The sequence below is a fragment of the Alternaria triticimaculans genome, assembly GCF_023758025.1.
Source record: "Alternaria triticimaculans strain BMP 0046 chromosome Unknown scaffold_2, whole genome shotgun sequence".
Lineage (NCBI taxonomy): Eukaryota > Fungi > Ascomycota > Dothideomycetes > Pleosporales > Pleosporaceae > Alternaria > Alternaria triticimaculans.
The window spans coordinates 183,224-205,685 of record NW_026055959.1 but is presented as its reverse complement, the minus strand read 5'-3'; the positions used below and the strand labels follow the sequence as shown (position 1 = coordinate 205,685).

The window sequence follows — 22,462 nt, the reverse complement described above, 5'->3', positions numbered from 1 at the left end:
CTATCTATCCCCGGTACGCACCTGTCATGGACTGGCGACTACTCGACTACGCCAAGGAAGCTGAGGAGACCGCAACGGGCCTACTCTCCTTCGAGAGTGAGATCCCCCAATATCGCAAAGACGTCAGGAGCCATATCGCAGAGTTATTTGCCATATCGCACGCTCTACTTGAGCTGAACGAGGCGCTGGAGTCGTCCCGCTATGGCAGATATGCAGGCTTCATACGAACGGATCTGGAGGTTTGCCTCCCGAGCTTAGGACACACGCTTGACGATGTTCAAGAAATATTCACCAGGTCCAAGAAGAGCAGGCACGCTGCGCCCGGTGCTTTTCCCGGCACACCACCGTATGCACTCATCTGGGAAGATGCGCTTACGGATTTCACGGCGGAAGGCATGTCCTTACCCAAAAGATTCGAGATAGTTAGGACATATCTACAGTGCATGCACGACGCTCTGAAGGGGTATGTAACATTGGCGACATGTTCAACGGGATGGCTGACGGGTTCTAGAAACGAGGATGAGGCCGCATTGGCTAAATTCAAAGTCACGCTATCCAGGCTGCTCAAGAAACAAAAGCCAACGCCGATTGAATCTTACTTCAGTAAGCTCTCAGTGCATGGCAATGGGAAGAGTGGTGCTAGAACACCAAAACCGCCTTCCCCCAAAGTGTCTAGACCGAAGATACACCAACACCCCACGTATCCGGCAGCCCAGTACGGGTACCAGCCAGCCCCGCTACCGCTACCTCATCGATCTCATATTGCACCAACGTGGGGAGGCATAGGGGACATACCGTATATTCCTCCCCCAGTGCCAGAAATCCCTCAGTCGCCCACGTATTCGTCCGCATCATCACAGGCCTACTCGAACCAGTCGACGGATTCAGAGCCAGTCGCTCATTGGGCAATGAAGATCTTCGATGGACGACACGGCTCTACACCATCTCAAAGCCCCTCGGAGCCTACTGAGTGCTTCGGGAGAGATGAACCAAGAGTGATTGAGCTGTTAGACACCGATGGCTTTGAAAGGATTCTAGAACTGCCATTCGAAGCAACTGAGGTCTGGATAAGAATTTACTGGAGGGCCGACGACAACCGTGCACGAATACTCTTCCTTACTACGGATCACAATGGCAACCGTGTGAGGTACCAGGTTCCAATCACCGCATTAGCAGTACGGCGCGCAGGATCGTGCTTGCAGCTCTGTCGCATCAATCGCCAAGATGGTCAACTTGACCTGTGGGCTAGACTGCGCTTCCCTCTATACGAACGTAGGTACATTTGAGTCGCTCCTGCAAACACCCTCTAATGTTCTTTCAGGTATGGTACTTTTCTATTGTACCGCCATAGCTATGAAGCGCCAGGACCACACTCCCATTGCAGAGGGGCTCGAAGATGTTTTCCTGCCAGGAGAAAGGATTATGTTTGCAGGGTAAGTGATTGTCACTAATCTCTTGTTTCATGCTGACGCTACTCAGCGAGACCGTTGACGGCAAGTATCTCCACGTCTTCCGCGTCAAATACGATACGGACTCGGGCTGTGTACGGTTCGAAGCCACTGCTCGTCGCGGGCCTATGAAGGACATACCTATCTGGACGGCGTTCGTCACGCCATATGTCGGACGCGGTGACTGGATGAAGCGCGTCGGTCCAGAAACAATCCAGTTCGAGAAGCTGCATCCGTATGTCTTCAGTGATAGCTACAGGCTACCCAAAGGCCCTACGGGCAAGTACCGGTTGAGCTTTACTTCACCAGAAGGTATTTGAATCCCCATCACCTATACGTGTCCGATGCTGATACATAAGTTAGACGCGAAACAGTTCAAAGAAAACTTTTACCGCATGAGAGTCCGCTAGGCTTCCTGACGAGCTCAATAGAGCAACCCCGTTCGACCAAAATGTACGACACTCTCCTAATGTATGACGACATCACGACCAAAATCTATTAACGACTTCACGACATAACGCAAACAAAACTCTCACGCCGTAACGACGAGGGCGGATTCTGCTTTTGGCACGATATACCCCTCTCACTACTTTCTCTGGTTGGATGTTGCAAATTGACACTATGCTGTTCTTGATGCTGTATTTGTCTTGAAGCCTTGGCCTTTATTTATCGCAAGTAGCATAATGGTAAAGAAAATTGGTTGCATGAACCTTGGGATCGACAGCAAAAAAAGTGAACATCTTCGTGTCACGCCTCTTTGGGCCTAGCGTCCAAAGTCTCAGATGCCCCGCTTCCCACCGAGATTGCCCTGGTGAGACCCTGGACCGAGCGAGTCTGTGCTTGGTACTACCAAAACCAAAATTTCCCTATCCTACTTGGACCGGAGCAACGCCAGTCTCTCTTCCTCTACTTTCAACCGCTCACACCTCCTCTCCTCCTCACACTCTACTCTCAATATGGCGAACCAGCAAGAAGCCGGAAAGAAGGACCCCCTCACGGGCATGGCGCACTCTGAGGCGCATTACTTCAACAGGTAGGCATCATTGAGGGTCCAGACATGCGTAGAGTTTCGCTAACAGTATTGTGTAGCTACAACCACCATGGTCCGTACAAGTACACTTTGATGAGGTGAACGATACTAATGCGCGAATACAGGTATCCACGAAGAGATGCTGGTACGATTGCCCCTCCCTGCCATTACCTTTACTACGACGACTAACAATGCGCTTTAGAAAGATGAAGTCCGAACCAAGAGCTACCGCGACGCTATCTACCAAAACCCTCACCTGTTCAAGGACAAGGTCGTCCTCGATGTCGGATGCGGCACATCCATCCTGAGCATGTATGCGCTCCTCGCCCCCCTACATACCACACACGAGCACGCGCTGATATGCTGGCTATAGGTTCGCCGTAAAGGCTGGCGCAAAGCACGTCATCGGTGTTGACATGTCAACCATCATCGACAAGGCGAAGGAGATTGTCGAGGTCAACGGCATGTCGGACAAGATTACCCTGCTACAGGGCAAGATGGAGGAGGTTGTCCTACCCTTCGACAAGGTTGACATAATAATATCCGAGTGGATGGGCTACTTCCTGCTCTACGAGTCCATGTTGGACACCGTTCTCTACGCCCGCGACAAGTACCTGGTCAAGGACGGCTTGATCTTCCCCGACAAGGCTACCATCTTCATGGCTGGTATCGAGGATGGCGAGTACAAGGAGGAGAAGATTGGATGTAAGTACAGCAAGCTCTGATTTGCTACAACACTACTAACAGAACAGTCTGGGATAACGTCTGGGGCTTCGACTACTCTCCTCTCAAGGCCACCGCCATCACCGAGCCCCTCGTCGACACCGTCGACATCAAGGCCGTCGTCACCGACCCCTCCCCCGTCATCACCCTTGACCTTTACACCTGCACCGTCGCCGACCTCGCTTTCCGGTTACCGTACGAGCTCAAGGCGCGCCGCAGCGACTTCATCCACGCCGTCATCGCATGGTTCGACATCGAGTTCGCCGCCTGCCACAAGCCCATCCGCTTCTCCACCGGTCCCCACACCAAGTACACCCACTGGAAGCAGACAGTCTTCTACCTGAAGGATGTACTGACGGTCGAGGAGGGCGAGACCATCAGCGGCATACTAGAGAACAAGCCCAACGAGAAGAACCACCGCGATTTGGACATTAGCATCTCATACAAGCTCGAGGCGAACGACATGCACAGGCAAGCATCAGGCGAGTCACAGTACAAGATGTGCTAGTCTGTCTCTTGCGTGTAGAGTGAGGTTTGGGACGGCGTAAACCACCGTTCGGGGAAAGAGGCGCCTGTGTCTTCCATGATAGACTTTTTCGGCGTTTTATGGCAAGGGATTCGCATACCAAAAATTTAGGGTAGCATGAGCATGTGTGAACGAGTTACGAAGCAGGGACCAATCTATCATTGGGAATTCCTCCCCTACAAACAATATCTGTCGCCTCTGACTTTGGAATGTGATATATGCGCCAGGACTGGAACGTGCCAAAGCAAAGAATGTTAATCTGAATGTTCATTGATGAATGCTAAACGCCGTTGCCATGATGCTATGCTGCGCTCGCAAGCGGGGGTATATATGCAAAGTCTCAACCCCAAGATACTCCGCATCTAATTTCCAGCCAACGCGGCCGTAAAAGCAAGCTCCAATACTTCGTGAGAGATAGCCGACCAGGGTCGTGATATCTTGTAAAGTTTTCGCCATGTAAATGCAAAACCAATCGCCAACCTCTTGATACTCCCAAAATGAACCACAGACAAAACTTCTAGTAGTCGTAGCTTTCGTTAGCAAATCCTTCATCATCGTCTTCCAAGTAGTTGTGCTCCAAATCTTCCTCTTCTTCTTCTACCTCTTCCATTTCTTCTTCCTCCTCCTCTTCCTCGCCTTCCGCGTCGACATCTGCAGGCTGCTGCACAACAGCTTGGGGGGTTGAGGCTGAACTAGCACCCTGACCGCTGGCAGATGGGCTCGCAGAAGGGTGACCGCCGGGGAACAACTCCTTGAGTCGGTCGTAGTTGATGTGGTTACTGAACGCTTTGGCGCGCTTCTTGAGCATCTTGTGGGCAGCGTCCGCCGCACTAGCTGCAGGCTGACCCTCAAGAACATTACCATCGCCCATCTGGTGGTGTTTGCGCTTCTGCTTGGGTTTCTTGGGTTTGTCCTCTGCGGCCTCGAGTTCGGCTTGCAACATCTTGGTCTGTTGGTCGCGCAGCCACTGTTCATTCTCTGTGATCCAGATGGCTTCCTTGCGGCGGACTTCCTCAGGGTTGAGGATGCAGGTGGCAACATCGGGGTCATCGTTGAACTCGTCTTCACCAATCTCAGGATCCGTATTTACGGGTACGGCATCGCGGGTGTCGGCGGCGACGCGGGCCATCTCTGCTGCTGTCCAGCCCGAACGCCTGAGTAGCTCGTGATCTTCACTGTTGGCGATTTCCTTGAAGATACCCTCCCAGTCCTTGATGGTATTTGTGACTTCGTCTTCAAGCTCGTGCTCAATTTCGAGATCCTCTTCGGCGATGACAACAGGCACTCGCGGCTTCTTTGGTGGTCGGCCACGCTTCTTAGGCATGACAAAGTCTGGGTCGATGGTCTCACCGGCCTCGACTTCCTCGACTGCACTGACAACAGACTCCAGGACCGCCTCCGTGTTGCCGTCAAGAGCCGCTAACTCAGAGGATGGATCGCTATCCTGTGTACCAGAAGCTTCCGTCTCAGTCGCGACTGGCTGAGATGAACCGTCGTTTGACTTGCGCCTCTTGCTCGTGCGTTTTGGTGCCGCGTCTGAGCCTGCTTCTGCCTCGCTATCTCCCGACGGGTTCTCTGTATTCTCCGGGTCGCCGCCCTCAATTGCTCGTTGCTTCCTCTTTTCCCTTCGCTCTTCCTTTTCTGCGCGCCGCCAAATGGCAGGAGGCTGAGCCTTGACCTTGAGACGGGGTCCGAACTCTCGGAACTGGTTGACCGTGAGAGCCGCGCTCTGTGTCCTCTTGTATTCGTATAGACGGGAGGTGATAGTGGAGTCGGCGACCTTGACAACGTAGACGACCTCTCGGATGGTCCGGCGGAAGTTGTTCATGCGGGCGGCTATGATGATACAGGCGCCACACAGCCCAGCCGGCTGACGACCTTGCACCATCCAATCCCGGTTCATGCGCTTCAGGACCCTACAGGCGTCGTCGGCGACCCTGTGAGAATCCTCTCCAAACTCGAGCTTTCGACAGTACTTCAGCATCAAGGGCTCGATCTCCTGAACGGCTTTTGTGCCCACGAGCTGTGCGGGGTCGTCCTCCTTCAACATCTCTAGAAACTGTTTGTATGTGTCTCCGAGCTGCCAGACGTTGGTCTGAATCTTTTCGGCCAAGTCGATGAGCATGAGCGTGTTCTCGGGTTGTCTCCGTGCTGCCATGTAGATCGCGACAGCGGCAACGGTCCTCATGCGGCGACCCTGGATGAATCGGTGGTTCATGGCGAGCTTGTACCAGCTGTAAGCCTGTTCTACGACGGCCTCGCGCTGGTTGAGAGATGCGCCTAGAGCTACGATAGAGTTCTTGCCATTCATCGCAGCCTGGTCCCTGCTACCCATACCCTCCAGACCCCGCATAGTACCGCCCATGGAATTCGCGTGACGCTGGTTGGCGTGGATGAAGCCACCCTCGACAATGGCTGCTCCGCCCGAAGTTTCGCCAAAAGTAACCTCGGAGACGATGTTGTTTTCGCCGTGGACAGCACCGCAGTTGTAGCACAAGACTTCATTGTCGGAAGTATCTATCTCGGGTTTCTCGCAGCAGGTGTATGTACGTTTCGCGGTTTTGGTGGCAGCCACCACGGGCGCCTTGCTTCGTTGCGTTGCTTTGGATTGATAGTGGTAGGGATCGCTCAGACCTTTGATCCGCGGTCCTCTTGCGACCTGAGCTGCCGACATATTGGGCGTGTGGGAACGTAGGGCGCGGGTGCGAACGAGCGTTGTGTCGGGTCGGTTGAGGAACGATCGAGAGTAAGAAAGTAAAGTCGGCAAGGCAGCACGAATGAGACGCGGTACCGCGGGAGGGGCACTAGCGATGACTGGCGCTAAGTGGGGTGAGCTTGACCGCTTTGGGAAGAGAGCTCTGCACCTCGAGCTGCGAACACATGGTCAACACCGTGACTATGAGAGCCTGCTGCCTTCAACGCTGTATCGGATCGCTAGCCGTCGAAGGGATCTCATATACAATTTTACATTAATGGAACAAATATGAGCTGTATTTGACGCATTCCTGTAGTTACAAATGACTTGACATAAAGGAGCACACTGCGTAGCTGTTCTTGTGTCCCTCCTATACTGTGGAGGCTGGTTGGATGCACAATGTTCACGATTATCTATCCTACAATTGCCGTTGCGAGGTATTTCTTTGCGACACTCTCGACGGATCTCTCATATCAACAGACATTGAGCGGTACCTGCAGCAAAGTAACATCAGCGCAACGCTTGTGTGCCCCCGTCCCGGTGCTCCCATGCGGGTGATGACCACATGGCCAATGATTGGCTAATCTGGACACACCCGAACAGCCCGAACTAAGCCATTGAGCAAAAGCCCGCAAGAGCCCTGGTTTCCCAGCCTCCTTGGTAGGGCTTGCGTAGGTGGTGTCTATTTCATCCGGGCGCCCGTCCCTGGGTCCCCGCTCGCAAGCTTCTCCATAGCTCTCAGCTCTCGCCCTACCCCAAAACACTACCTTGACCTACCAACCTTCGTCAAATTTTCCCAACACGACACAATGTCCACAAGAAAGAGGAAGAACCAGGAGGAGGAGCTTGTCGCTCTCCCAAGTGACGAGAGCGAAGAGGAAGAAGAGTAAGTCGGCGCTCCCTTGACGTCATGGCCCTTGCACTTCGCGTCGCATGCATCCCCTCTTCAAAGTGAATTAGGATCTTTGGAATTGTTACCAGATTCTACGAAAGTTTGACAGACGCGGAATCGATGTTGCGCCCGGGCTTTCGGGGTGGAGAAACGGTTGACGCGACGGCGCTTCACAACAATGCTCACAACGCTCTCAACTTGGATCCGCTCGGCGGTCACTTCTCTCCTTTGAGTGTCGAGGACTTCTGGGCTGCGCTTTACTCTCGACTATGGAAGATTCATCACAACGCTAACACATGCCACGTAGATATGACGAGTCTGACGGATCAAACTTCAATTCAGACGATTCCGACGCCGAAGAGCCTCGTAAGCCAATACTGCCATCCAATATCACTGCATATAAGTTTCTCACACTCGATTGTAGCACCGAAGAAGAAGACCAAGCGCACCAAGCCCAAAGACGATGAAGACGATGAAGAAGAGGAGGAAGACGACGTGAGCGACGACGATGATGACGACGCCGCGGTGCCCGAGGAAGACGACGACGACGATGAAGACGCCAACCCAAAAGGCAAGAAGCCAGCCGGTGCGGAGAAGGACCGGAAGGTTAAGACCACAGGCAAAGCTGACCCTGTACCTGTTGTCGACGACGACGACGATGACGAGTAGAGATGTAATTTCGAGGTGCCCAGCATGTTAGTAGTGCTAGCTGATCAACGAGAATATACAAAGTATCAGTTGATAGTCTTGTTCTTGACTATGTTCAGTTGTTCTACTTAACTCGTGGTGGGCGGAAGTGCAAGCATGTCTGTATCCAGCCGATGCATCTCTCGACGAAGCTGTTCGAGGTGCCACACAAAAACCTCGACTCAGTCTAGAATTCAGCTGGCAGTGCCATTACAACAGGACTGCCCAGGTGTGCAACTTTGGGTGACCAGGCCGGATGAGTTCTAGTGTGATAGCCTTAGCGCGCCGCCTCTACGTACATATGTAGGTACCCAGACATTTCACGCGACTACCTCGTTCACCAGAGTTGGAAGTACTCTGCAGACTACGACGCTACCGCTGTCAGCCGCAACAACGTGAGAGAGCGCGCCGAACAACATCCTCCGTTACTTCCCAATTCTGGTCGCTCTTGCCTTCCAAAGTCTGTGGTGAACGCACTCCGCTCTTACCACGCGTGTTTCACCCGCTCGACACGCCTCACCTCCAACGACACCATGGCGCCGGCTTTGAATGATGCGACCAATTGTCTGGACGTCGACGATGCGCAAGATGGTTTTGAAGAGCTCCTGATCGCGTTCAACCCATATGTTGAGGAGCTACTTCACCAACCCGCATTCCACCCCTTCATGACTTTACCTGCTGTACGTGTTATCATCGTACCGGTTCTGACTGTGACATTAGCTGACGATTTTGACTAGGAGCTTCGATGCATGGTCTACGAGCAGTACTTCCTGGACGAAAAGCAATCGATAGCCTGTCAGGATTGGCCACACTTGCGATTCTCTGAGGACCATGAGCAGTCTATCCGACTTAAGAGGAAGCACTCACCGTTTCTGCCGTCTCTTTGTCTCACCAGTAAGAGCCTGCGAAGTGATCTGCTCTCTTGTTTGTTGGAGGCAGCGCGTTTCGAGTTCGACGACTGTACAGCTCTCAGTAGGATCATGGTTTCACTGGAGACAAGATCCCTGCATCTCTATGTTCGAAAGGCGAAAACAAGGAACGTGAACGGGCAGCGAGGGATTGTATTCCTCAAAGACGAGCCCGGCGGAAGTGAAGAGGACGCCCGCGAGCTCACGCAAAGGTGCAATAAAGTCAACTCCTCCACGATCAAGCGCTTCTCACGACTTCGCGAGCTTAACGTCACACTTTACTCGCCATTGTTGTGTACGCCTGGGAGTGGCAATACAACGTTCTCCATCCGTCCAATTTCATTCGACATGTTCTTGCATGACTTCCAATTCCAAGGTATCCTGGGCTTGGAAGAGCTACAAAAGCTCACCATTACAAAGATCAGCGGCGCAGCCGGCACTTACGACACCCGCAAGCAGATGAAACTCAACAATGACGGCCTGGTCGAAGACGATAAGTCAAGCAATCTCACCGCTGTATTGGATTTCTGTCGACAGATCAAACATGGGTTCACTACTCAAGGACGCAACGTGGTAGTCAAAGCCTATCTTCAGTATGGCCAGGATGTATATGAGGAAAGGATCTTTCCTTGAATGATTGCGGAAGGAGACCGAGCCATGCAGACTGGGATGAGGCGAGCCGCCGTCGGACGTGGTCACAGAGGTAGATGCATAGGATGGCAATATGTGCAAAAAGGGCAGTTGGGACACGCGTGAAAGACACTGGTCCCACAAAGACGTTCCTGCATCAGGTACATTGTTGCATATCTGGGGCGTCTGAGAGCGTTTACCATTCTTCACGTACTCCGCTGATGTAGTCATTTGGTCGGTGGAGGTAGCTTTAGTCATAATGATATCGTTTTCACGATAACCCAGGCTTTGCCAAGATCCATGCGTGCTGAATACTAGGATACAGCACGTACACACCCAGCATCTCTGCCTAGGCATGATTGCATGTCTAAGAGCGGTTGTCATCGTCAACCACGACATGTGTGCGATGAATAAGACTGCTTCTCGTCTTCAAATTTGACATTCATGACATCAACGAGTGTACCAAGAGAAAATCGCAAGGTGTAGAACTCGCCTTCGGCCTCTTCGCGGTCAATCTCTATTCCTTTCCCTAGCCTACACAGCACGCGCGGCTCGCCGAGATCTTTTCTGGCTAACCGTAGGAGACCAGCGCGACGCCGGAAGCTATCTGCTACGTCATCACGACGAGTGTTGTCCCAGAACAGATGCCCCTGCTGTTCATGGCAAGCATCAGAATCGCAGTGCAAGCAAAAGTACACACCATGTTGTGATTGAGGTACCGGCTGAGAGCATGATGGACAGATCTCGAGGTCCGAGCTGTATGCCTGAAGCTTGAAGCCATGCGTTACAGGGACAGCGTAAGCTTCCATTTCCAGATGGGAGAAGCCAGGCCCCTTGACAATGCGAGCCACTGTAGCTGCAGAACAGAAGCACACTTCGTATTTGCAAGCGTCCAGAACTTGCATGATGAGCTTAATGTCTGGTTCATCGTAGTCGACCCTTATCTTCTCGCCACCCTTACAAAGCGCCAACAGGGAGTAGATGCGATCCCGCCGAAGCGCACAACATTTCCCTGAGAAGTACTTCAGGAGGGCAAGCAGTCCATGTGTGCCATCCCTGTCCACGTTGAACAGAGACGGGCAGCTGCGTCTATCCCTTGTGTCTTTGCCCCTTTGCGTTTGTAACAAGAACGCATATCCCTCTAATGGGTTCTTAGGTATCCAGTTTCTTGTGCTCTTACACGCGTGCGCGAGTGACAAGAAATCGATGACATGCTCCCCAGCCATCACTACCAGCTCCCTTGCCAGGACTATTTCTTGTGTAACCCATGCTCTTTTCCAGTAAGCATTGTTTGCGATGTAACCGTAATTTTTGTTGATAAATGGAGAGTCAAGGGAGTGGCCGTCGTATGTATCGGCTTCCACAAGACTGTGAGCTTTGGCGGAGCGAATACTGGCGTTCGGCTTCAATCCTTGATAGCGGCTCCTATGAGTTTGATCGTAGTGCTTGCTATGGTAAAAGTCTTCCAACGTTTTCCAGACCTGGCGATCCAATTCCAGTCCCACTGTCTGAACGAATTCTTGCGTCTCGAGACTATTGCCTAGCTACGACGCGACCAATCTTGCGCCCTCAAAGATGTTACCCATCTGTTGAACTTGGTGGTTTCGTTCTTCGACATCGGTTTGGTTGATACACAGCGCATCTATCCATAATGTGCAAAATGTGAGACGCTGGCGTGCCGCTTGGAGGAAGTCGTAGAGATTTTGACGCACATGAAATAGTTTTCCATCGAGCTTGATGGGATACTCGTCCCCTGGTTGGCCCCAGGTGTAGGAAAGACAGATATAGTTCGATTCTTGAACTAGCGCATTCTGTAGGTAGCAGTCGGGGAGGCCGTCGACGGAAAAATCAGGTCTGATTTGTATCAATCGAAAGGAGCCCTTCTCTTTCGGCAGAATAGAGTGCTGGAACATGTCGGGTTCAGCCTTCGTATTGGCCGCGGGACTGGCCATGATTGGCAAAATCGCTATCGTGGAGTAGAGTATTTGTCGGGTTATTCGATAGAGCGACGCTTTGAATACAAAGAACGACTCAGCATTATGGTTGCCTGCGATGTTGCTGATTGGGTCGTGCGGCAAAATGCTGCCATAAACGATGTTGCTGCCTATTGGGATTCATGCCAGGATCGTTTCGAAGACGTGTTGGGTTGGTGCAGGAGGCCTCCCGCGGGGCGTCATCAATTGATTAGGTAGGGGGCAAGGGCGCTAAGCTCAGCCTAAACGCGTCATGTTCATGATCGCGACGCGACCCTCCAGCCACCTATAATCAGCCAACAATCAAGTCTCTGCTTCATAGAGCACGCTTCTGTTTCAGATAGAAAAGTATGGGTACACACAAAAGTCCCAAGCCCCCAAAGACGGTAAAAGTCCACCCGTATCCTATCCGGCGCACCATCGTCTCCAAAGCCGTCACGCCGGCACCACTGAGAGCGCATCTCACCAGGCTGTAACTCGCTTGTACAGTCGAACTTCTCCCGGGATTAAGATCTGTGAGCAGCGTCCCGCATGTCGCGAAAATACATACCTGAGCCGCTCCGGAGAAGAACTGAACCACTAGCAGTATAGCGATGTGCGACTTCGTGTGCAATACCCAACCGTACCCCATGGTAGCCACCGCACTGACAATTACAACCGGAAATATCGATCGCAGTCTAGCCTTTGCGAACGGGAATTCGTTGCCCGATCGAGACATTACTGGGAGACCTAGTCTGCGCGCAGTGACTTTGTAGTCGTGATCGAGAAGTTTGCCGGACGCATACGACGAGAGGATCCCGCCAATGCCGTTTGGAAGGTAGGTTAACCCGGCCATAAGGTAATTCATCTCGTACTCTGCGATGACTGTCGCTGAGATGGAAGCCGCGAGACACGTATACATAGTGTAAGTGATACCGCCGGCTAAGATAACGATGAAGTTGGCTTGGTTCCTGAGAGCTGACAGTGATTTGAAAGGTCCTAGAAAGGCGGAGCCACAACTTCGAGAAGATGCAGCTGCCGGAGACCTGGTCTCACGACGAGATACAAGCGAATATATGGATCTGTTCACGAGGCGCGCTGGTTGAAGACTCCCGTTTCCTACAAGGGATCTTTCGGTCTCCGGAAGGAAGAGGGTAAGTGTCGCCAGCAAAGTTCCGGCAACAATGACCAAGAGCCAGAAGATCCATTTCCACGATAGCTTTTCTGAAACTACTCCACCTATGACAGGCCCCAAGCATGGTGCAGCGTTGGTAGCACCCATTAACACACCCACGTAAGATCCTCTTTCTGCAGGTATCGAAATGTCTGCGATGATACCGAAGGCGATCGCGATGGTACTTGAAGCGCCAGCACTTTGCAGACATCTCATTACTATGAGAGTCGCATAATGCTGCGTGAGGGCCAGTCCTATGTTTGCCCCAACATAAATGCAGAGGGTCAAAAGAAGTACGGGTCGTCTACCGATGTCGTCAGCCAGACTGCCGAAGACCGAGGGTGCGATTCCCGATACTATCAAGTACGAGGTGATTGACCAGTTGACCTGTTCGATGGAAACCCGCAATGAGTTTGCGATCGCTGTAATTGCGGGGAAGTATATGAACGATGAGATTGTTAAGAATACCGCTGCTGTAGAACAGGCACCTAGTAATAGTCGCTTTTGAGTGGGAGTGAACGTGGTGTATGGAGTGTCTTCGACATTCGCGCCCTCTTTTTCTTGGTCTGCGAGCCTATTCGCAGCCCCTTCTTCTTCCGCGGCTTCGTTACTTTCATTCTTGACCATTCTGATCGGACAGCCGTGTTGTTCAGAGCTGAATGCCTCAAACAGGGTACGACAGAGAAGGGTGGCACCTGACTCACAAGGCACGCTTTGACGTCTCTGCAATCTAGTCTTGCGGCACGGTTACTTCGAGCACATCAAACGCGGGGTAAGCAGTCACTGTGAAAAGTGCAAACAAACAGACCTAAGCCAGCCATTGACGAGATCGCATTTGACCTCTACAGGTCGCGTGGTGAAGACACTTGTCGGGCTTCCCAGTCTTCGAAGCCGCCAGGGAACTTCTCAACGAGCCCTCTCATCTCAGCTTTGGCCCTGAAGCCAGTCAGCCTGACATTCGAACGTAAGTGTCTTTACACATACCTATCGTGAAACTCGGGCCTGTTGGGATAAAGCGCAGAGACCAAGAGATCATAGCGACTATTCTAGTGAGTAAAAACAACTCCCTCCATGGGACTGTACTAACATGGCGTAAAGTCTGTTGCGATCGTCCCAATCTTCCTCTGGTTGCGAGGGCTTCACGATATCCTTGTAGCACGTAAAGAACTCCTCACCCATATTGTACCGCGGAGCACGCCAGCTACCCAAGTCACACTCGTTATGACCCCAGAAAGCACATGAGTCAAAGATAATGGTCTTACCAGTCTCTTTCTCCAGCATACAGTTTCCAGGCCAGAGATCCGAATGCAAGAGGCATGGTTCAATCGAGCGACCGCCGGTTTCCAAGGGCCGAAGCAACCTAGGTATGACCTTTGAACAGAGAGATTCGAAGATGACTTCTAACTCTTCGTCTACTCCGTACATGCTCTTCTCTAGATCATACATGGTCTGCATGGCTCTGTTATACCAGACTTCCCACGAATCTTCCCATGTGTTGTCGTTCGGTACGTGAGCAAGGTGGGTTGGAATGTGGAATCCGTATTTGCCGAGCGGTGATTTTCCCATACTTGCTCTGTGCACCCCAGTAATGATGTCGACAAAGGCACTTGGATCCAGTTTCACCATCGCCATGTCGTGGAAGTCGCAGATGTAGAACCATGTGTCCGGGTGGTCTTTATAGGCTCCCCAGGCAATTGGTGTTGGAACATGTTCGGGGCAGTAAGAGTGATAAAGTAGTTCGGATTCGTAGGTACCTTGCATCATTCGCTTTCCTAGTTCGCCTGTTTTGATCTGCGGTCCTATTAGATGGGATCTTTCGTGTGACAAGACACACAACCTACCTTGACGAAGTACTGCCTTTCCGAGCCATCTTGTAGGTTTGCATCGATGCGGAAACTCTCACACCACGCGCTTTCACCGGACTGTCTGATTGATAGTATCTTCACATCCTTTGGTAGTGCTGCGTATGGTCTTTAGCTGCAAGGAAGTCGAAGTAGTTGTTTGACTAGAAACGTACCAGCCAACACGCTTGCGTCCAGTTGTTCGATGTGTATGGGATTCGTCTCGCGCTCATGTCGCTTCCTCGCGGCAACCTCGTCGGCGGGGTTCGTAGACATTGTGTTTGCTTGGAATTGCTATAGTAGCATTGTATGATGGTTCGACAAGACCAACTGCGGAGTCATCGTGCGAACGTGCGGCGCAGTCCTGCGCTAACTCCAAGGATATCGTGCACTGGATGATGTCAGAGACAAGAAGCCCGATTCCATACTCGTCACAGGGCCAGCACGTTTGTTTCGATGTAGCCAGTTGATGAGTACCCAATACACATTTTGTTTGAGTAAGAGCACTCTACGTTGGTAATTGCAACGCCTCAATATTCGCGCTTGCTTCTCGTCCCTCTATCAGCTCTGACAGAACAAGTCCAGTACCAGGCGCATGCGATATACCCCAAGCACCATGGCCCGCTGCTATAAAAACACCTCCATTGCCTTCCTCTCTTGTCCTGGTATTCCCGAGCTTTTCGTCCGGTATCCGCGATACTATGGGTCGGCCGCTAGATGTGACTGGACGGAAGCACTAACCTGCGATTAGCAAACTGGTTCAGCGTTCTAGTCTCAGTATCAACTTACCAAGCCTTCCCTCAAAATCTCCATATCCTTGCCCGGAACATTCACCATCATAGCTTTTGCACACTGTTTCAACTGCTCGATGGCCTTCGTACTAGCTTGTACGTCTGTTGCAACCTCCGGTAGAGGTATGTTTGTGCTATTGAGCCCTGCCAGATACAGCTCTCCACCCAGTCTCGCAAACCACTCTGGCGAGAAGCCGAGTGTATCTGTCGCGAAGACTGCGTGGCAGACTTCCTTGTCGAGCTCTTCGGGTTTGTGGTATGGGTTTCGAACGAGCAGCGAGTGGCCAGCTAACGAGGAGACGGGGATGCGCGCTTTCGAGGATGGGAAGAGGGTGCTGAAAACGCGTGGAGACCACGCACCAGAGGTTATGACGAGACGGCTACATGGTACTGTTGTAGTTGGTTAGTAAGTGTGGAGTTGGGTGGTATGGATTGGGCCTTACACTCTGTCTCCGACTCGGCGTCATCACCCTTTGATATCCTTACACCGCGCAACATATCTTCTGAGTCTTTGATGATGGCTGTCGCCGTCGCTGGCTGATGTATCGTGACCCCCCTTCTCTGCACTTCTTCCAGAAGCCACTGGCAGAATCTCAACGGATCGATTTGTGCGGTCGTCCCATCCCTACTTATAACCTCCATGATGCCTTCCTGTGTGCGCCGAAGCCATTCTGGACCGGCAGCCTGTTCTTCCCAAGGCTTATTATGATTCGCTAATTGTGCTCGACTCGTTCCATTCTCAAGCCAGTCTTCGCCGCTACCGCCAATGGCTGATTCGCTGTCTTGTGAAAGAGAGATTCCGGTAGACTGCGAGTATCCCCATGTTGTACGTCCGGAATGCGCGTTCGCGAGGTCGGCGTGAAGTTTGAAGGATAACGCGCCGAGGGAAGCTACGGATGGTGCGAACCCTACTTCGTAGTTAGACAAAGTGATCAGGTGTTGAACGACGCGCTGTGCTGATGTTGCACGCGTTGCACGCTGCCAAACGTACAGTCGGCACTCAAGAAGCCCGCAGCAAGGCCAGACGCGCAATGGAATAACTTCGGACTCGAATCAACCAGATGAATACTCTTTGGGTCTGTATTTCCACTTTCTGTGAGATAGTACGCGGTACACAAGCCGATGATGCCGCAGCCAAGGATAGCGACGTCGTTGGCGTTCTCCCCACAAGAAGCATGGATTTGGCCTGGCATTCTGAACTTCACGCGGGGCAAACCGAGGGACACGGCAACAGCCTCGAAGCCGCCCGCCACCACGCCTTTAAGCACGCCAGCAAGTACTCTCGCGCAAGGCCGGCACACCAGCGGCGTCTCACATCACAGCATAATCATCATGTGTTAGATCATGTTGCTGCCCACCCAAAATACTAAACATCGTACGAGCTGTTCCGCACATCTTCGCTAACTCCACTGCACACCCCAGTCACCGTCCCAGACTCGGGTAAGTCGCATGAGCCGACATGGCCTGATTTCCCTCCTACACCCTCTGGAGCCCGGATCTTCGCTGCTTTCGATTACCGTTGGTTGGACTAACTGATGCAACACTCGGATGATCTGCGGACTGGAACTTTGATTACAGGTACGGCTATTGGGTACAGTGGTGCCATCATGAGAGTTGGGGCACGCGAACGCCCCGCTGCGCATGTGTGGGATGAGCTGGAAGACGCGTATGTGGAAGAAACTTGTGGGCTGCATTGATAACTATGGAGACTCTATCGATGGAATACTGTTTGCTGGGAAGGATGCCGGATGTACCGTTCCTGATCGGTCACTGTCACACTTTTCAGGGCCCGACCCGACCCAGCGAATTTGAACGACCCTGCATAACGAAGTGCGTACCCGATGATCTATGCACTGCCACCAAGATCCAACATGCCCTGGAAGGCTTCGTAGTCTTGCAAGGGGTTGTTGTGCTGCTCTTGCGCTGCGGAGATTGCGGGATCAGCCACGATAGCCTTCACAGGCGAGTCCGTATCCGGGCTGTGAGGATAGGTATTGTCCCACAGCCTGCGGATGATCATAGGCGCTTCGTTTTCGTGGTCGACGAATGCTCCAGGGATACGTGTACAAGGTACGTCGGCCGTCTCAGTCACACCAGTCACAGGTCGGGAGCTGGATCTTGATCCATAGCCGCTACCGTCGTAGAGCCCAGTATGCTCGCCCCAGGAACTATCACGCTTTCCCATCTTCACTTCCTCGGCGACGTGCCAACTTGGGTCAACATCCAGATATGCTGGAAGTTTTCCAGTAGCAAACGCCTCATTGAGCTCGCTGTCAGACACAGAGGTAAGCCCCGCATCCCGAATAATAGCGCTCAAATGTGATGCCAGCTTCTCTTCTTCTGCGGCAGCATACCTGATTGGCGTTTCATTGTTCCATCCACTGTCGTCGTCATCTTCATTGCAAAAGGCAAGCAGCTTGATTTTCATGCGACACTCTCCGTCTGCTCGACGGTAGACGCTTGCCTGGTAGCCATTCTCAAGGATAAGCTGTGCATGCTCCTTTGGTGTCCTGTCTGTATTCGTTTCATTGGAGACCTTGGTGGTCGCATCCTCTGATGGCTTATCCGGGTTGTTGTAGACTGGCGAGTTATCGATACGATCTACCCCAGACGGATCCTCTCGGGCTGATGTCTGACCTAAGTCTTCGCTCTTAGCAGGAAGTGAAAAGCAATCGTCGATAGGCAGATAGTCGGATCCTGGGTTTGGAAAGCGAACGAGGGGCTCATTGAAGTAGACTGCAGCTTCCCGAAGACTGTCAGACAGAGCGCTTTTTGTTGAAGCTGGTTTTCTCATCGCTTCCAAACTTGGTTCGTACGCTTGGGTGTATGCTGGTGGCGAATGAATCATGGTCTTTTCTGAGTCCAGAATCTTCTGGATAGGTGCTGGTGATAGTGGAACAGTTCCATCTGGTATGAGCGATGAATCCGCAGGCGATTGCGGGATCTGTTCATAGGATGGTGGGACCGGTACCGGCGAGGAATGGTGGACATAAAGACTCGAGGTTCGGGGGTCCATGCGGTCAAGATCGAATATTGGTCTGTCTGGGGGAGACTCCTCGAAGTAGAGTAAAAGCGATGAGTTGAGGCGGTGCTTCGGGGTCAGCGGACTCTAGAAGACAGAGAGTCAGTGGTCGTTTCTCTGTTGTGGGGAAAGATACTTACACTATCCATGAGGCACTCTGATATATCAGACTGCTTGGTCTTGGTAGGTGAGCGCAAGCTGCGTAAAGAGCCGATGCTCCGCAGCTTTTGCTTTCGCAACGAGCCCATTAGACCTTTGCGCATTGATGGACTCTCTCTGATAGGCGATTCGTCGCTAGAATCAGGTATAGTTGAGCTCGCGACAGGCGAGGACGGTCCTGGAGTCTCACAGCTTGGTGCATTGTTCTCGTTGTGCTTAGCGGAGCAGGGTGGCGAGGGACTTGACAATGTCAGCATAGCAAAGCAGAGATAGGAACATCTCCGACTCACGGAGCTATACTCATTCGAGAGAAGATACCGGTAAAGCTTCTCTTGGCACTGATGATGCGATCAAAAGGCATGGTGGCTGTTCGTCACTATCCCAGTCCTGCACTGTAGGTTCGGCAGTGTGGTTGAGGCTACGGGGTTAGTCGAACGGATGAGGCCACGAGTGTGTGGGAGCTGTTGGAGTCGGCGCTCTTGACATCTGATCCATGTTTGTTGATATACACGTCTGGTCCTGCCGGGTTGACTCTGTGTACTTCAAGGTGGCAAGTTCCAAGAGCGTATGGTGGTTTTGGCAGGATCAACCCCTCTACAGATCGAGCGGATGCAGACGACGCGCTCATAAAATACTCTGAACCCGTTTGTTCTAAGAGAAATAACTCCAGGTATCATGTTCGCTGGTATGATGTTGAAGAGACCTGTTCAACGAGCTCGTTTCTCATGATTCCCGTAATACCTAGGTGGAGATGCGGTATGCTTGGGGCTTCCCGAGGTCGTGCCGTTGCTTGGACATGACAGGTATTGACATCGTTTACTGCAGTGGGTATGATTGCTTGATCAACGATGGCCACTTGTGAGGTATTGGAGAATGTACGTTTAGTCTGGGGAAGACGTTGACGAAAACGCCTGGCTTGAGCTTGCACGTGATGACTGTGGGCCGTGCGCGGGACCCTTGCTTAGCTCTTTCACGTCGCGGTCCTTAGCATTCCTGGAGTGCAAGAGCATCGCTAACCACCGACACCGCCCTTCACCCAATTTGCATCCGAATCCCGAAGTTGTAGTTGCAAACACATCGCGACAACTGCTGCTAGCTTGACCTGCGCCACATCAACGCCATTTTCGACCAGCCACAATGGCGCGCGGCCGCCCATCGCGAGCTGCAGCGCGTCGCAGCACGCCTGTTCGCAGCGCAACACCCCAGCAAGACAGCGACGAGGATATGATAGATGCACCAGAATCGCGCGCCGACACACCCAAGGAAGAGGAAGAGGATGCTGAATCAGCAGCTCAGGGAAGCGACGAGGAAGCCGCACCCTCTGAGCGTTCACCTTCTCCAGCAGTTATCCAGCCGTTTCCGCGCAAGAAGCGTCTTGGTCGCCCTCCTAAGAACAGGCCGCCGGACTGGAATGTCATCGAGCCCGACAACTCCGAAGGCGGCACACCCGTCAAGCGCAAGCGGGGACGGCCGTCTGGTGGAGGTCGAGGAAGGCCTCCAAAGGGAGGGCCGTCGCATACCACGCGCGTTCCTATAGACAAAGAGGGCAACATGATGGACGTAGTCAACGATGAGGTTGACCTACCAGAAGATGAAGAGGGCGAGCAGAAGGTCGACAAGCTGGGTAACCTCATGGGTGGACGAGACTACCGCGTGCGCATATTCACCATCAAGGGCAGGGGCGACAGACAGTACATGTTGTCGACTGAACCGGCTCGATGCTGTGGGTTTAGGGACAGTTATCTGTTCTTCACCAAGCACATGAAGCTCTACAAGATCATCATCGACGACGCTGAGAAAAGGGACCTGATCGACCGCGACATCATCCCTCATTCCTACAAAGGTCGTGCCATCGGTGTCGTCACAGCACGATCTGTCTTCCGCGAGTTTGGCGCGCGCATCATCATCGGCGGCAAGAGGGTCATTGACGATTACTACGTTACAGCAGCAAAGGAAAGCGGCGCAGTAGAGGGTGAACTTGCAGACCCCAACGACAGGCTTCCACCTCCAGGAGAGCCATACAACAAGAACCAATACGTCGCTTGGCATGGTGCCAGTAGTGTCTATCACACTGGTGTGCCCAGTGTACCTACTGCAAATGGCAAGCCTGCCCCTGGAAAACGGAAGGTCAACATCACCTCTGCCAACTGGCAATTTGAGCATGGTCGCGCTGCAAGGTATGCATAACTTATACACCTATCTATGACTACCAGGACTAACATACCCTAGTCGATTCAACTCGAACCTCTCCAAGCTACGGAAAGCAAATCTCACGGGCGTATACGACCCACATACCAACCTGATGTGTTATCCCAAGGTCACACAACCCACCCATGCACGTTGGGAGGAGGTTCCTGCGGAAGAGACCGACGTACCTCCACTCGTTCGTCGCAAGTATCTCGTGGTCGACTCGGTCTTCCAACAACCTCCCTTCGCCGGCCTGGGCATACCTGGGCCCGACGGTGACTTCGTTGATGTCGGTACCAACGGTCTACCGACCCTGGACGACGAGGACAAGTTGAACATGAAGCCCGAAGAACTACAAGTGTTTGAGCAGATCAAGGCTGAAGAACAAGAGTGGCGCAGCCAATGGGGCGGAGAGAGCACTGACGGTGCAAGAGTGAAACCGAAGATTGGTTTTGTGGGCGTTCCGGTTTGAGACATTCAAACTACATTGATGTCCCAAAACTGGTGTGCTCACATAATTTCATTAGATACCACTGCTGCTTCCAGGACGGGGCGAGGTTGCGAACGATGTAAAAATAGTTGCCATACCTGAGGCTGGGGGTACGACTCGATACACCTCAGTATATGCTTCCTCTTGATAGCAACAACCTCATCGGTCATGGTTATCAGTCTTTTTACCTTCGGCGCATCTCGATTCATTGTTAATCATGTCGGTGTTCGACTGATACACTACTTTCATGTCGGAGCTCTACGGTGACCATAGAGAAATCCCGACATATCTTCCATCATCTGTTTGTTCACTACCTGGTCGTATATGCCTTTTTGATGTCATGCGACAGCGAGTGACCGCCTTGCCAGATAATATGTCCCGCTTGCTCAGTGTCGATACTTGACTATCTCTGTGTATACAGGTTTCAGGAAATGATAGTATGGTTACTCTTTAATCATGTGTGTGTAAGCTGAACCGGCCTCCTTGAGCACCATCTTACTTTTCATGCTGAGTCTGGCGATTGCCCTAGGTGGTTCTCATTTACTGCATGAGCATTCCGGGTGTATTGCTGGGTGACTAGTCATCTACATCATTGCTCGATGACCGAGCTGATATAGGCAGTAGTTTAACGCTGCTTGCTTTGCGACCATCCGGCCTACACATGCTTGTCGAAGTTATCCAGGCATCACTGCTCGGAATTTTAAGAATACACATTGCACATGAAACATAAGCGCACATGATAATGGTGATGACGAAGACTATCGTAATGACGTTTGTGGTTATATTGGTTTCTCGTTTTATGCTGCGGCCTGAAAATGTACGCATGACAATGAGACTTCTTTAATGATGTCTAGCATAGTTGCTGACATTGTGTGCGTGGCAGCAATGGTCTGATGGAGAGGTCGGCGCCTAGATCAGCTTTGCTTTGGTTGATCCGGTTCGTTCATAAGCTTCTTGGTCGTCGCCATTGCGTGGCCTGCATTGAACGAGGACGCGTAGGCGGCAGTATTTTTGCTGTGATGATCTGGTACTGAGACAGCTATCCAGGGGGCAATGATCGCGGTCGTTGTGAGCATGCTCCCCTTTTCGTATCTCGGATCGTGCCGTATTGGCTTCATGAAGGTCAGCCGACATCCTTATGATTTCTCACGATGAACAGGAGCCATTTGCTCCATGGGAATACTAATCAGAGCCGCACGTAGTCCTGTACAGCTCATTGGAGCATGCCGTGTAGGCGGTAGTATTACTGAGGTAGATCCTATGTACTGAGTCAAGAACGTGACGACTAAGATCTGGACCGTTGAGTT

General features: G+C 52.2%; 8 protein-coding genes across 8 annotated transcripts; 5 read left to right on the top strand and 3 right to left on the bottom strand.

The window, feature by feature from the left end:
- Positions 1-26: 26 nt before the first annotated feature.
- Positions 27-1,768, top strand: J4E78_001755 (uncharacterized protein; the record flags this gene model as incomplete). The annotated part of the gene is made up of 4 exons (XM_049362409.1): positions 27-463; positions 512-1,272; positions 1,322-1,433; positions 1,480-1,768. The coding sequence occupies 4 exons, from the start codon at positions 27-29 to the stop codon at positions 1,766-1,768; spliced, it is 1,599 nt and encodes a 532-aa protein (XP_049225001.1).
- Positions 1,769-2,404: 636 nt separating this feature from the next.
- Positions 2,405-3,709, top strand: RMT1 (type I protein arginine N-methyltransferase Rmt1; the record flags this gene model as incomplete). The annotated part of the gene is made up of 6 exons (XM_049362408.1): positions 2,405-2,481; positions 2,538-2,551; positions 2,604-2,623; positions 2,681-2,790; positions 2,852-3,183; positions 3,231-3,709. 6 exons carry the CDS (start codon positions 2,405-2,407, stop codon positions 3,707-3,709), a joined length of 1,032 nt encoding a protein of 343 aa, XP_049225000.1.
- Positions 3,710-4,244: 535 nt separating this feature from the next.
- J4E78_001753 (uncharacterized protein) lies at positions 4,245-6,401 on the bottom strand (the record flags this gene model as incomplete). Its single annotated transcript, XM_049362407.1, has 1 exon — positions 4,245-6,401. The coding sequence occupies one exon, from the start codon at positions 6,399-6,401 to the stop codon at positions 4,245-4,247; it is 2,157 nt and encodes a 718-aa protein (XP_049224999.1).
- An 830-nt stretch (positions 6,402-7,231) lies between these two features.
- J4E78_001752 (uncharacterized protein) lies at positions 7,232-7,983 on the top strand (the record flags this gene model as incomplete). The annotated part of the gene is made up of 3 exons (XM_049362406.1): positions 7,232-7,308; positions 7,622-7,680; positions 7,739-7,983. 3 exons carry the CDS (start codon positions 7,232-7,234, stop codon positions 7,981-7,983), a joined length of 381 nt encoding a protein of 126 aa, XP_049224998.1.
- A 551-nt stretch (positions 7,984-8,534) lies between these two features.
- On the top strand, positions 8,535-9,542 carry J4E78_001751 (uncharacterized protein; the record flags this gene model as incomplete). Its single annotated transcript, XM_049362405.1, has 2 exons — positions 8,535-8,681; positions 8,739-9,542. The coding sequence occupies 2 exons, from the start codon at positions 8,535-8,537 to the stop codon at positions 9,540-9,542; spliced, it is 951 nt and encodes a 316-aa protein (XP_049224997.1).
- Positions 9,543-13,507: 3,965 nt separating this feature from the next.
- Positions 13,508-16,748, bottom strand: J4E78_001750 (uncharacterized protein; the record flags this gene model as incomplete). The annotated part of the gene is made up of 8 exons (XM_049362404.1): positions 13,508-13,601; positions 13,650-13,667; positions 13,753-14,456; positions 14,507-14,625; positions 14,683-14,800; positions 15,296-15,687; positions 15,741-16,205; positions 16,703-16,748. The coding sequence occupies 8 exons, from the start codon at positions 16,746-16,748 to the stop codon at positions 13,508-13,510; spliced, it is 1,956 nt and encodes a 651-aa protein (XP_049224996.1).
- Positions 16,749-17,143: 395 nt separating this feature from the next.
- On the bottom strand, positions 17,144-18,582 carry J4E78_001749 (uncharacterized protein; the record flags this gene model as incomplete). Its single annotated transcript, XM_049362403.1, has 2 exons — positions 17,144-18,406; positions 18,460-18,582. 2 exons carry the CDS (start codon positions 18,580-18,582, stop codon positions 17,144-17,146), a joined length of 1,386 nt encoding a protein of 461 aa, XP_049224995.1.
- Positions 18,583-19,615: 1,033 nt separating this feature from the next.
- On the top strand, positions 19,616-21,137 carry J4E78_001748 (uncharacterized protein; the record flags this gene model as incomplete). Its single annotated transcript, XM_049362402.1, has 2 exons — positions 19,616-20,655; positions 20,708-21,137. The coding sequence occupies 2 exons, from the start codon at positions 19,616-19,618 to the stop codon at positions 21,135-21,137; spliced, it is 1,470 nt and encodes a 489-aa protein (XP_049224994.1).
- Positions 21,138-22,462: the final 1,325 nt, after the last annotated feature.